The sequence below is a fragment of the Pinus tabuliformis genome, chromosome Q (genome assembly GCF_031772625.1).
Source record: "Pinus tabuliformis cultivar Carrire ecotype Pingquan chromosome Q, CPIR1, whole genome shotgun sequence".
Taxonomy (NCBI): Eukaryota; Viridiplantae; Streptophyta; class Pinopsida; order Pinales; family Pinaceae; genus Pinus; species Pinus tabuliformis.
This window is the reverse complement of record NC_142296.1, coordinates 1,038,039,958-1,038,054,268: the sequence shown is the minus strand read 5'-3', so window position 1 is coordinate 1,038,054,268 and position 14,311 is coordinate 1,038,039,958. Positions and strand designations below refer to the sequence as shown.

Below are 14,311 nucleotides of genomic sequence, written 5' to 3'. Positions count from 1 at the left end.
CTGACATGCCCAACATTTGACTTTGGACATATCCGTATCTTTCTTCTTCTTCTTCTCCTTTCCCTTAGCCCCATCTGATGAGGCCCCTTTCTTGGCCTTCCCTTTGTTCTTCCCCCTGGCTGTCAAGGCTACATCCTCCTCATCTGCTATCTTCACCCCACCACTGTCAGTCTTCTGTATCTCATGCTGCACACAATCATCCCAGAATCTGTCCCAATTGGGAAGATTCTCCCTAGAGGTAACAACATCTCCAAAGACCTCCCAAGACTTAGGAAGTCCCGCTACAACTATCCTGACTAACTCTATGGGTGCAATTGTCTCACCAATAATAGTCAAATCATCACGTACCTGTTTGACCCTACCAAGATAATGAACTACACTTTCGGCCTTTGACATCCTGATGTTCTTCAATTGTTCTTTGAGTACCATCTTCCTGCTCTCATTCGTACTCTGATAGAGAGTGGTTAGAGTTGTCCACATCTAATATGCATATGTGTTTCCTCTCACCTGAGGAAACACAAGATCCTTCAAACTCTTCATCAAAATCCTTTTTGCATTTGCATTATTTTTTGTGAATTCAGTAAGTTCATCTATAGTAGTAGGAGGTACAACCACTTGTCGTACTATGTCCCAAACTGCTGCCTCCTCAAACACTGTCTGAATTTTGTCCTTCCAAACGGCATAGTTGGATATCCCATCCAATTTGTCCTTTATCCTTAAGAACATGGCCATGACTGTTGTCCAAAATTTACAAAACCAAGAAAATGGAGAAATGACAGCACACCTTGCTGTCCCAAAAGTTTAGTTTGGGTGAAATTTCACCTTGTTGTCCCAAAATATCAGTTTGTTGTCCAAACTAAGTTTGTTGTCCAAAAATTCAATTTGTTGTTTAAACCACTGTTTGTTGTCCCAAACCACTGTTTGTTGTTCAAACTGCAATTTTCAGCCTGTAGCTCTGATACCATGTTGAAATTTGATGACTAAAAAAACGTTTCCAACAATCCCAACCCGGTTTTAATTTCACCTTATCACTCCCATTCAGTTAAATGCCCTTTCCCATAAACATACATTCAACATATAGAATTCTGGAAATGAAATTTTCAAATTAAAACACATGGGACTGTCAACACATGCTAAAAATAAATATGGACATAACCAGAGCAGCAACACATATAAAAATACACAAAGATTTTTTGTCAACTTAGACCCAGGCAAAACCCCTTCAATCTTCTCCTGGGAAAACCTGTTAGAGAGCTCTTCAAATTTATTTATCTTTCAAGTTCAGGAAAAATACATTTGCAGACAAAACAAAACAGCGAAATACAACTTATCTCTTTAGCCCAAAACTCCTTGAAAACCGTGCCCACTTTACGTCAATTTCTGTGCCCACTTGAAGCTGAAAATATGTACTATACAGATACGATTGTACAGATTTACGTACTATTGTACGGACTGTAAATATTTTTTTCAAAAAAATATAAAACTTCTCTCGAATGGTGTGCAACTCACAGCATTCAATGATGTTCGTATTGTACCTTCTGTTGTCTTCTAAACCTTGATTTTCCTGCCCAACTTTGCCAAAAATCACTCCTTGAACTTGCTGCAACAAATTTCTCCTTCAGAACTTTTCTCCAACTCTCAACCTCCTTTCTCCAATCTGCTCATGAAGAATGAATGCAGTCTCTCTTTTCTTTTCCCCCTTTTGTTTCCCTAAATGACTCTTGGGCAACCCTAGGATCTAATGGCTCATATTCATTTAGATCAAGGGATGAGAATAAAAGTGCATTTAATTCTCACTTTCTATTTTTTAACTCACCCATTAAATAAAGTACTCACATTGTACTTTATGTCTAAAGTCACTTTTCACTTTATAATTTAACATTGACTTTACCACTTATAAAAGCACTTTTACTTTATAAAGTCACACTTAGGAAAAGAATTATTTTGGACACTTTTCCCTAGGTAGAGACTAACCCATGGGAAACCACGTGTCCAAGGTACATTAAAAATCAACACAAGTGATCAAAGGGACCAACATGATGGGGATCCACATCCTGGGTGTATAGACGTGAGGAGAAAGCAATCATGTATACATGAGCTATCAACCCGACCTTTGTTTTTCCACCCATCTTGTACGCCTTTTACTTCTTCTTTTTTTAATTTGTATTATTACCCGTAGCTCAAAGGGTTAGAGCTTGCTTTATATGATGTATAGTAGTTGTATTACCCCTCAATGATGAGGCAGCTCATTGCTAGGGGTTGGGACATGCAAGGGTTCTTTTCATGATGTATAGGAGCTAAATGGTGCTCAAGAATAGAGTGATGGCCATAAGGGGTGAGGTAGAGCTCATGCTAGGATTTTGCCCACGTGCTAATGTGTAAGTCCCAACCATCTTTTGCATTTTGATATTCTTTCTTTTATTTTTCTTGTGGCCAATATATGCGTTTTCTTTTTCTTTCAGTTGCATCAACCTCCCAAGGTCAAGTTTTGATCCCTACCCAGGTATGAGGATGTATGGGTACCAAATTTCAGAGAACCAATCAATAGTTGAACTCGAAGAATGGAGATGGAATTTGAGGGTATGCTTTTCCTTGTCTAAGCTAGTTTGAGGGCTTGTAATATAAAGATGGAAAGTGGTATGGAATCAGGATAGATGGAACACGCTATATCGATCGGGGCCTCCGAAGTAGTGCTCTTCCTATACCCATTTGGCCATTAGGGGAGGTCCCACTAGACTATGTTGATTTGGGGTAGCATCGGATGTGCTCTAGCCATGAAAGTTGGTGGAGAGGTTGGGGCACATAAGATCTCCAATACCCAAAAAGAGTTTGGGTAGATTCTAAACAGATCAAGAGATATTAATGTATATTAATATGAATCTGTGTTAGAATGGTCCAAAAGACATGGATCAAGCCAGATCTAATTTTAGTCGTTGATTAGGGACTTAATCTCGGCCGTTGAGATGTCAACAGAAAAAGTATAAGAGGAGGCTTGAGGGGCACTTGGAGAACACACTGAGGGAGACAAGTCAGTTCAATTTCTGGAGCGATGTTTGCTGAGAAATTAAACCAGTGGTCTGGAGCGTAGTCAGGAAGCAGCAAGTACGAAACAGATAGACAGGATATCAGCGCAGAAGAGGCAGACATAGAGCCAGAGGAAGCCACGCAGAGGCAACAGAGACTACGCAGAGCCATAATGGTCTGCGTCATCCATGCAGAGGCTGCAGGAGTGACGCAAAAGCCCAGAGAGGCTACGCAAAGCTTCAGTACACTGACGCAAAGTGTTTCAGGCTAACGCAGAGGGTTTCAGGCTGTAGCAGAGGCCAATAGGGCCTACGTTGGGTTTAGGAAAGTGCTGGAAGTTTGTCTATCTATGGGTAAGCCAGTTTGGCACCTTGTTGTACAAGAAAATTGCTGAATAATAAAATCCTCCCTTGCTGCACCGGTTTTCCCACATTTGGTTTTTCCAGGGACATTAGTCCAAAATAACTGTGTCAATGTGTGCATATTTCTGTTTCTGTATTACAATGTGATAACTGCAGCAGTGTTTATTTTAATGTTTGTTGAAGTAATTTCATGAATAACTTATGATGAAATAAGTAGGAAAAGTAAATCAGTTGCTGCAGTGATAGAATTTTCACAGACTAGGTTTGAAGATTAACCTCCCATTAAAGGTGAGGGAACAAGATCACGATCAAAAACCACCCTCCTTCCAGGTCACTCCATAATCCATGCCAAAAACCCAAAGTACAAAGAAGCATAAGCACCAAATTGCAAAATGAATAAAATACCTTTTGATTGGAAGCCCACCTTCGTTCATGTGCTCTTGCGAGATGGGTGAGAAGCATATGACCAATACAGGTGGCGGAGATGAATAGTGGCACGTCATCAACTAGTGGTGGTAGTCAGGGGCTGCTAGCTGGAAGAGAAGTGTAGGAGAAAAAAAATTCCTACGGGGTCACCCACTTTGGTGGGTAAAAGGGAGCTCACAAGATAATAACTAGACCAAGTGATAAAAATGAGTTGTGACCCATTATCATCACAACCACTATCTCCTACCCTTTAGTGGATTCTCACTACGACGAAGGCTTTCCTATGTAGATCACCTAATTGATATATCAAGTCCCAAGGCTTGGAGGTGACAAGGATAGGTGCTCAACTTAAGGACAAGGCCCAAACTAGCTTAAACAAAGAAAAGCATACCCTCGAAAAGGCATATCTAGGGCACAAGTGACTTAGGGCTTGTGAATAGGAAAGGTTAACAGGCTTACCTAGGTACACAAGGTCAAGAAAAGACTTGAATAGATGAATGTAACCAACTTGAGAAACAACAAACCTTCAACAAGCCCCAAGTTGAAGCCTTGTGCTAGACTAGGGTTTACCTAGGGAAAAAAATTCCAAGGCCCTGCGACGTCAACACTAAAATGGAAGAACTTACCACATGGGAAGGATGATTTTGAGGCAATGTCTTAGCAACCACGTGTTGACTCTTTCCACAAGCCAACACATCCACCCTACTTGAATTTTAACCCTAAACGTGGCCTAGCGGCTTTCCTTAAGAGGCCAAAAATATGACATAGGAAAGAGAAATTAAATTTGTGGATAATTAATGGTGTGATCAACAATGTGGGAAGGCTAGTGCTTGACCATGGTGATGGAGTCTAGAGGGAGAATCACTTAATAAAAATATAACCCTAGAATGGAGTAAGTGGATGATGAAAACCCTAGTTTCATACCCTAGATATCATTTTATGAGGGAACAAAATCATTGAGGAGAGCTTAACATGAAGGATCACTCAAGGGACCATCACAAAAATCCCATAAGGTTAATGCATACAACACCATTGCCAAGATTTCATAGAAAATATTCATTAAAAACTAGCACATAAAAACCCTAACAATATCCATTCCATGCAATAGCCATAAAGATATTCAAATACATAGAATACTTACAAGAAAAATGCATTAACCAATCCTTTATTGTTCAAAATGACATCTCCAAAGCAAGAGAGTCTCCATAAGGAAATACTCCATGAAACATCACATCTCCACAAGAAACAAGTCAATTTCAACTATGTTGAAATCCTCTAAGGATGTTGAATTGATCCACAAGTGATGATGATAATGAAAATGGCACGACCTCTATTTATATGAGGTCTACCTCAATCAATTTTAGATTAGTGAAGCCCCTTACAAGTTTGACAGAAGATAGACTTGGGTTACAAGACAACACACTAGCTACGTGATAAATGACCAACAAATGTCCACACAGGAGTTGTAGCCTCCAAAAATGTTGATGTCATGCCCTTTTAGGGCGCCAAATGCCATGTTAATGTGTGATGTGGAGTGAAAAGGTGTCAAAGAGACTGGATCATACAAAATTTGAGGGAATGCCCTCAAATCCACCTCAAATCCTCCTCTAGGATCCTAAGTCCAACTGGGATCCCATCATATGGTATGTGTGGGTCTCAAACTGACCAAATAAGGCCTCCTCTCTCCAACATTAGGGCTTCTCCAAGTGCAACAAGCCCTCCCAGTCCCTTAATGGGAAACCATCCTGATTTAGGCTCTAATTCAAGTCCTTCCCATCAGGTTATGCCAAAGCCAGCCTAGGGACACACTAGGTCCAATGATATCATCATGAAGAATCATCCTTGGTCCTAAGGGTGCTCTGGGACATGTAACATCTACTCAAGTTGTCAAGCGGCTCAACTCTCTCAACACTGTGTCTGTTAAGCCATACATCTCTCTAAAAGGCATGGGTCCCTGTGGAGTGGGTGCCCTCAAGGCCTAGGCTGTTGTGGACCAACATGGACTCAAGTGAATGCAACCATCCATCAGAGACTAAAATCATGTTTGCAACTAAGTGGACCAAAATTGAAAGTTAAGGGCATATAAATACTTCAAACAAGGATCATTGTAAAGTCCTCACGAAATTGATGGGCTAATGGAGGATAAAATATCTATCCAACCACGTAGGTAAAAATATGATTTTTCCTATGTTGAGGCAACACTGGGCAAAAGTCGGGTCGGTTGGGGCTAAAAAAACCCAAAATTGGAGGTAGCACCCAAAACCCCTCACCTTTTGGAGCTCATGGAAAAATCTATAAATAGAGAAGAGTTGAGATCAAATCAATCATCATCAATTGTGGATCAAATCATCTATTTTCTTGAGTAAGAGCTATGAGGGTTTTAAGACCCCTTCTTTTCTACTAATTTCGGTGTTGAGAAATTCCACTCTAGTTAGTAATTTTAATTTTTATGTTTCCTATTTTGTTTTGGCATAACAAAGAGTGTTTTGGCATAACAAAGAGACTAACTGAAGGAACGAATTTTGTAAAGGAGCATTGGAGGAAAAGTGAGATTGAACGGTCTAAGGCTAGAAGAAAGTTTTGGAAGCCAATTGAATATTGTATGAGGAAGATAAACAACGGTTCCTAAAGCAGTCGAGGCCTCATGTAGCTGCAGGTCAAAATCTGACTCCATCTGAAGCAAGCTGCCAGAATTCTCCAAAATAAGAACAAAGTTTACTAAAGCAGTTGAGATCTACTGTAGTCACAGGTCAAAATTCGACTCCATCTGAAGCAAGCAATTCGTATTCTCTGAGGAAGGGTAAAAATCAAGCTTACTAAAGCAGCCAAGATCTCCTGTTTCCGTAAATCAAAGACTGGGAATGTCTGAGGTAGGCAGTTGAATCCCCTCAAGCTAGAAAGAAACCCTTGGAGGTTAATCTTCTGATATTTTGAAACGTATCGAGGCATTTCTAAAGGTGAACAACAGTGTTCGATACTCTTGTGAGAAAATACATTGTTGCGAACATCGGCATCGGCATAAAATCGGCAAGGGTCCAGAAAACCAAAAAATTGTAAAAATCGGAAAATATCGGTAAAAATCGGCAAACATCGGCAAAATCAAGATACCATCAAAATATCAGTAAAAATCAGCAAACATCGGCTAGGCCAAAAAATTGTGATTTCGAGATAAAATCGGAATGTTATCAAGATGTTCGCAACACTGAGAAAATATAAAGAAATTCTGAGGTCTAACGTTCTGAAGGAATAAATTGGCTCCTATAACAGAGCAAAGAAATTACCTAAGGAAATATGAGGTCATGGGTGGCAACTGAACCAAAGTTTGTTGAAAGATCCAGGAACACTAAGGAATTTCTTAGGATAGTTTCAGGGCGGAAATGAGTGCATCTGGGCATTCTTCCAAAACTCGCATAAGGTCTACAAATCTGCGGATTAACCTAGAGTAAATTCGGATCTGTGTTTAGGATTCTTTCCATTGTCGGATTTAATCTAATATGTTTGGAATTATAATATTTGAATCTGGATCAAACTGTTTATGGATCTGTTGGTTGGTTAAATTATAGCATTATATTGTTTGGTTTTATTATGTTGTTGTGAAAGCCAGCATTGTTTATTGAAGGTTATAATATTTGTATTAAATAAACGGATGTACCACAAGAAGAAATTTTGTTGAAATCCTAGCTACCTAAGAAAATATACAGCAAAAACTTACGATGCATTAGAACTCAGCATCTGCCAGCTTGTGAGTACATAAGCCTTGTATGCTTCCAGAAGATACTAGCAACATCACAGTAAAGAGGATGAGGAACACCCATCGTTCATCCATGGGAGATAGAGCAGGGCAAGGAGAACAAGATCCTGGCACCATACTACATGCAATACACCAAGGGTAGCAGCAAATGACCAGCATATTAATGCAAGGACAACAGTAAGGAAAACAACTGATTCAAGGGCAACAAGAAATATCTCGGGTATTAGCTCAAGGACAGCAACAATTCACTCAGCTAATGGCTCAACTCATAGGAAAGTCAAACGTTGTTGACAACCACAGAACAACCATTGAAGGTAGCGATAGCTAAAACCCTTGTCCTATTGTACACACTAACACCCGGGAAACCAGCAGAAGAAGTTACAGACCATTACTTCCTCAATTCACAAATAATCAAGCCACAGAAACCCAAGAAGCAGTTGAGCCAAATAGACCCTTTGACGTGTATTTTCGAGAGTATGCAGCACTAGAAGAGAACACTGGAGCAGCGATGACTTTCCAAGAATACAGCAACATCAGATATAGAAATACACCAAGGGGACAGCCTAATTCTGATCTAACACGCAAAGTAAGTAAACTTTCCCTCCACTCATTTGATGGATCATCTAAATGTTTAGCAAGAGCTTGGGTTCAAAAATTGGACACCTACTTCAGCATCACCCCTATGTTCGAAACAGATGCTATCCAATTCGCCACACTATATCTAGAAGGAGAAGCACATGATTGGTGGTACCATGGTCTAGTTACATTGGGGCATGCAAACATCACTTCTTATGCAGACTTTACGCAGAGATTGATAGATAGATTTGAATGGAAAAAGCTTCCTTCATCAAATGGAAAAAGCTTCCCTCAGAAGATGATTAATATGTACAACAGCATCCAGAATTGCAAGCATTCTGACTAATATCAAATTGGTCTTCCTTCATGCGATCTGATAAATAGAGGAGCAGTACTCTTTTATGACACTTACTCATGAGGGATGAGACTTTTCAATTATGCAAGCCTCCCCACAAGATAACGACAATGTTGGTTCCCTCAGGCATCTCTGCTCCTACAATCTGCTGGCAATTGTATTGATCACCTGACCCTTTTCAAGTAGTCTCTTCAGACACCTGTGACCTCCTTCCCCCCCAAAAAAGTTGAACAAGGTGATGAGAGAGGATATTTACAAACAATCCATACTAGTCACCTGGATTGACCCCAACACCTCTGATTTATGACATCAGAGGCTATAGAAGATTCAATTGCATGTGAACCAATTGTTTTTGTTTCCATATAACTACCGTGGCTCATGTGGAGGCAGATCCATTTCAAGAATTAGTTTATCCAGTTCCATCACCGTCAGAATAGGAAGCAAACGTGAACTGGGTTATGAATCTACTCACAGATCTGTCATCATATCAATATTGAGATTCAGTAGATTAAGTTCCGTATCTAGTAGCAGAGCTACTCACTCCAGATTTACCTGCTCCAGATCCTAAGGAAGTACCCATTCCAGGGCCATTATCTTATATATCAAATATATTATGTATAATAAAATCTAGGTGTTGCTTTGTGATTCCTCCAATCATGGCAGCAGTCTGGGGAACTTATATGAACGGATTCCATTGCCTATCTGACTCCACTGTACAGCCACATTACCATTACTGTTTTGGCAAGCCGTGTATGGTGTACCATGTACCCCATCACCAATTTCGCAACCCTTCAAAGGATGCATTTCAACGATTCAAGGCAATGTAATCATGGGAGTGTTCCTTAGAGATGCACACTGCACAGAATTTTTGAAGGCATAAGGTAAACCATAAACAATAAATGAATTTCAGCAAATTCCCTTTAAAAACAATGAAATGGGATGCTCACTATTCAGTCGAATTTGACAGATGAATTTGTGAACATATTTGTTCACATTCCATTCAAATTCAGCCAATTTTGAACTTTACTGTGGAAGGTAGCAGAACACAGTGACTAGGTCCCAGATAAAAAGACAGAAATCATAGACCTGGGCCTGTTCCCCAAAAAGGGAATAGTATTCACAGATAGAGACTGCATATGAAACACTTCAGTGATAAGGACAGCCACAACGTCTAGACGTCTCTATTCAGGACTGCAAAGGCTTGATGCCTTCCACAATTACCATTCTTACATTCATATCATTGAGTTTAGTAGTTTAACAACCACCCAAGTAATCCCCTTGTAAATGACATGAGATGAACTTATATTATCACTAATGCAAAGCCAGACAACAATTTGTGTATAACAAAATCAACATATAAGAACCATCATATCATTACATTTAAGCAGCAAACAGTGCCTAGCTTTCTATTTGCCTTTTAGGACATCATTAATTGATATCTGGAGTCTGGACTGTGCTAGATTACATGTACTCAGACTTATTGTTAAGCAGGTCAGATTTAAATTAAACAAGAACAATAAACTTCTTCCAACGAATACCTTTGTTCCTTGCAGGAATCTCTCTTAATAACAGGACAGATATGATACTTTTAGAATGCAAATTTTTACAGCTAGAAAAAATTTTAATGTAATTTTTGGAATCACTGCATGAATGTTTTTAAGCTTGACATTTCAGGTAACACATAAACCCTCATCAGAGGAGCATGGTATGAAGGTGGAGAACAGCTCTGTCATTGATAGGACAAACACGATACTTCTTAGAATGTAGATTTTCACAGCTAGAAATATTATTAATGTATTTTTTGGAATCAGTGAGACAGAGATTTTTAATCCTCATGTTTTGGTGAACACCACACCCACTGTCATAAGGATCCTAGTTGAAATATTTGGAGTACGGAGTTCCTGTTCATGACAGAACAGACAAGATACTTCTTACAATGTAGATTAGATTTTCACATTTAGAAATAATGTAATTTACGGAATTACTGCACGAGAGGTTTTCAACTGTAACATTCCTGGTGAACACTTTACCCACAATCGTCAGGTAGCCTAGTGGAACGATGAAGAACAGGAATTGTCTCCATCTTTCCACTAGGCTCCCTGATTATGGTGGGTGAAGTCTTCACCTGAAATGCCGGGCTTAAAAAACCCACACTCAGTGATTCTCAAATGTTCAGAGACATGACCCAAGACCCTGTTGAAGTTTGGTAGTTGTGGTCAGTATTCAAGTCAGCCCATAAAAAGAGGGAAATTCAAATTTAAATTTGAAATGAATTGTTCAAGTCGGCCCTTCAAGTTCAGGTCAACCCAGCTAAAGGGTGCGTCTCTTGGGGCACCCTAATTCACTACAAAAGAGCATTAGCCCTCATTTCAACACACACACACACACACACAACTTATATTCTCTCTCTCACGTGCGAAAAATAGCAAAAAGAAGGGAGCTGCAAATCAGATAGAAAGGACGAGTTAGAAGGGTTCTGATTTCTGTACATGAGAGGAGGACGAGTATACTTCTCTGTTGGACGAGGAAAGGACAAGCCACGAAGCTCTTTCTCTGTTTGCTGAGCAATAGAAGGCCAAGGTTCTGTTTGTAGGAAACCGAATGGCCTCAGATCTGCTTATCTTATTTCTGTGGAAGGTCCGAAGCCCTAGAAGGACTGAGACCTTATTTTCTGTGGAGGGCCAAAGCCCTAGATGAGGCCGAGCGCCTCAGCCTTGTAAGCTGAAGGGAACAAGACCAGATATGCTGCCTAGATTGAGAATTTCTGTGTTCTGTTTGATGGTTTGACCTAAACTGACTTATGAATATCAGATTGTAACTTTGCTGAAATGAAGAATTTCTCCTAGAAAAGATTGTTGGGTTTTCTCCCAAGTTTGGGCTTCCCAGGTGAAAATTTTGTGTCTCTTTGTGTGCTTGGCTGCCTCTTTATGATCCTACTGTCATTAATGCATTACTGTTGAGATTTTCTAGGTACAATTGCTTAATGATGTATGTGACATAAGTGAACTTGGATAAAGAAATCATTTGAAAGAAATTATCAGTTTAGAAAATCATACTCTCTTAAGAAAATCAACAGACCCGCCATGTCCAACATTATGAATGTTGAAAACTAAACTCATGTTATAAGAACCAGAGAAAATTATGCACTAAGAAACATTATGAATGTCCAAATAACTGAATTTCACACTGCAGAACAAAAACAAAAACATTACCAATTTTGCATAGCCTTCACTCTCCTCTCGAAGAAGGTTAAACTTTGTTTGCTGATATAGAAGACGAGTGTTCACCCTGACCTGCATTTAGCATTTCCGTTTAATGAGTTTGGCATATATGTGAATAAACTGAAATGAAAATACAAGTACAAGTACTCAAAATACCAATGTCAATGTTGAAGGCAACTTTTAGGCACAAATAAAGATAAAGGGAACAGAGGAATAAACACTAGAAATAAATAGAAATAGGTATTGCTGTGTGCAATAAACAAATCACTACTCTGCACCACAAGCAGAAGAGGAGTCAGCGCTATCCTATGAATGCAAATCAAATAAAAAAAGGCAAATAGTGTTTCCAATGAAGTGTAAAAATAAAGTAGGTTTTCGTACTAGCAAAGAAACATGGTACAAACATGAATTAAACTCAGAGAAACAAAAAATATACTTTTGAATCAAGTCCTGACTTCTCACATTGGTTAAGTAAAATTTAGGATGGTCACAACAAGCTCAGATTCTGGACTGGAAATTGATCAAATCAATCACATTTTTATTTTAAATTCCTGATAACTTTGCCCACTCTTAGATTCTTTTTATTCAGATCGGGGATCACTTTCGTGGATTGTTTCATCTGCCTAACAGTAATTTGCTATTAAAATAGGATTGTACAAAAACCAATATGAAAAAAGTGACTTATAGCCACAAGATCCAGTGGGAAATGGCAGAAATGTGTGATATTGAACCAAGAAGAAGACACCAACACAAGAGCCAACCAACCATTACATTCCCACCTATGAACGAACATGTTCACCCTGCCACCATTCTAATGGTTACTGAGAACAGATAAAGTTCTATGCAACAAAATGTTGAGTGATTCAACAGAGATGCAAGCATACATTGCAGAAATCTTATCTAAGATAATATCCAAATGAGTTTCATAACCATCCAGCCAAAAATCGAATGCAAAACTTATGCAGAAATGCTAACAATAAACTGAACACAGTAATGCATTTCTTCCACACCAATTAGCATGTTAAATCTACCACCCTTCTAATGGTGCTTAAAAGAAAAGTTCTAGGCCACAAAATTTTAGGTGACTCTCCAGACATAGATGCAATATGTTGCACAAATCTTATCTACAATGATTGCAAAATCAGTTTCATAACCAATCAGCCACGTAGAAAAGGTAGAAGTTCAGCACACATCTACATGAAGCTTTAAAGCCTCCCCCTTCAAGGAATTTTCCTATCGTTCAAAACAGCGTATTTCCAACCTATACTTCAATGGTTTGACAACTCCACTGAAAATTACCAATGGTAATTAGAGGATAACTCTGCCAAAAGTTCAGAAGTGACAGCCAAAGCAACTCCACATCCCCCCAACCCCCCAACGAAAAACCCCCATCCCTCCACCCACTCGCTCTCTCTCCAGTACATGAACAGCAATATAGTTAACCAAGAAATAGTAGCAAATGCCTGGCAAAATGGGAGTGCCTAGATACAAAACTTACCTCCTTAGCTTTTAACTCAGCTGCCTTTATTTTGATCATCTCAGATTCCCACAGAAATTCGGCCTAAAGGAATTACAAAGATACAACAATTGATTAAGAACATATAAACAAAAAAGCAGTCAAGTACAATGCCTGCAAAACCTTCAGAGATTTTAAAATACCTCACATCTTTCTTGAAGAAGCCTCGCGGAGATCAAATCAGATTCAACAAGCCATTTTGCCTGACATGAAGCACAAGAACAGCTGTTAACACTTGCTCAGTATCTATTTCCAAAGAAATTGACAATAAAAATAGGAGAAATTGAAATACAGAGCACAACATTACAAATATGTATCAGGCAAAACATTTTAGTTCTACAGCTAATCTAGCCCTCTCTAAACCCCTTATCTCAAATATCTTCTGAAACAATAATTATCTTAAAATAAGGATATAGGACTTACACTAAACTATGCATGAATAACACACACTAGGGTATTTTACTATTTACAGTGATACAAAAAATCGAAAAATCAAACATTTCATAAAGTGTCATGTTTGTTAACATTTACGCTAATCTTAATGTCTGCTAGACATAAAACTACAGATTATTGTAATGGCATATTTGCAGGGTAGTGTGTGTATAAGTAGTCCATGCAACGAGTGCAAAAAACCCATGTATGTGCACCAAAGAGATGCTGTTAAGTAGCAGATAATACAGCAGTTCTGGCTAATCTATGAAAACAGGTCCCTCGGGTCCCACATGAAACCTATGAAACAGCCCTTGTAGAATACTACCATATGCAACATCTATGAGGAGCAGTGTGAATTGTAGTGTGTGCAGCCACATGGTAAACCTGTGAAATACTCCACAAAAAACTTGGGTATTTGTTGTTTGGAATGTTAAAGCACTTCATTTTTGTGAAAGCATGTCTGGAGCTTGAAGAAGATCAATGATTGCCTATGTCATATTCCAGGCTATGAATGAGCGTGGCTCTGTGATATCATAATTTTGTTGTTGATAATGGACAGCATATCTGTAATGTCCCCTGTGGATTAATTGTCCACAGGAGGATGAAGTAGCCTATCCAACGACATAGGCTATAGTCTTGATAAAAGGG

General features: G+C 39.0%; 1 protein-coding gene across 8 annotated transcripts in view; it reads right to left on the bottom strand.

The window, feature by feature from the left end:
• THO2 overlaps positions 1-14,311 on the bottom strand; it is a 323,352-nt gene that overhangs the window by 260,411 nt on the left and 48,630 nt on the right. For all 8 annotated transcript variants that reach the window (XR_016249455.1, XR_016249456.1, XR_016249457.1 and 5 more), the window contains exons 5-7: positions 13,375-13,434; positions 13,214-13,276; positions 11,707-11,787 (exon numbers count right to left, since the gene is read on the bottom strand). Coding sequence is in view for 5 of the 8 variants with exons in the window: in XM_089385721.1 (XP_089241847.1) it covers positions 11,707-11,787; positions 13,214-13,276; positions 13,375-13,434 (204 nt within the window). In the remaining 3 variants the exon portion in view is untranslated. The remainder of the gene's footprint in view (positions 1-11,706; positions 11,788-13,213; positions 13,277-13,374; positions 13,435-14,311) is intronic.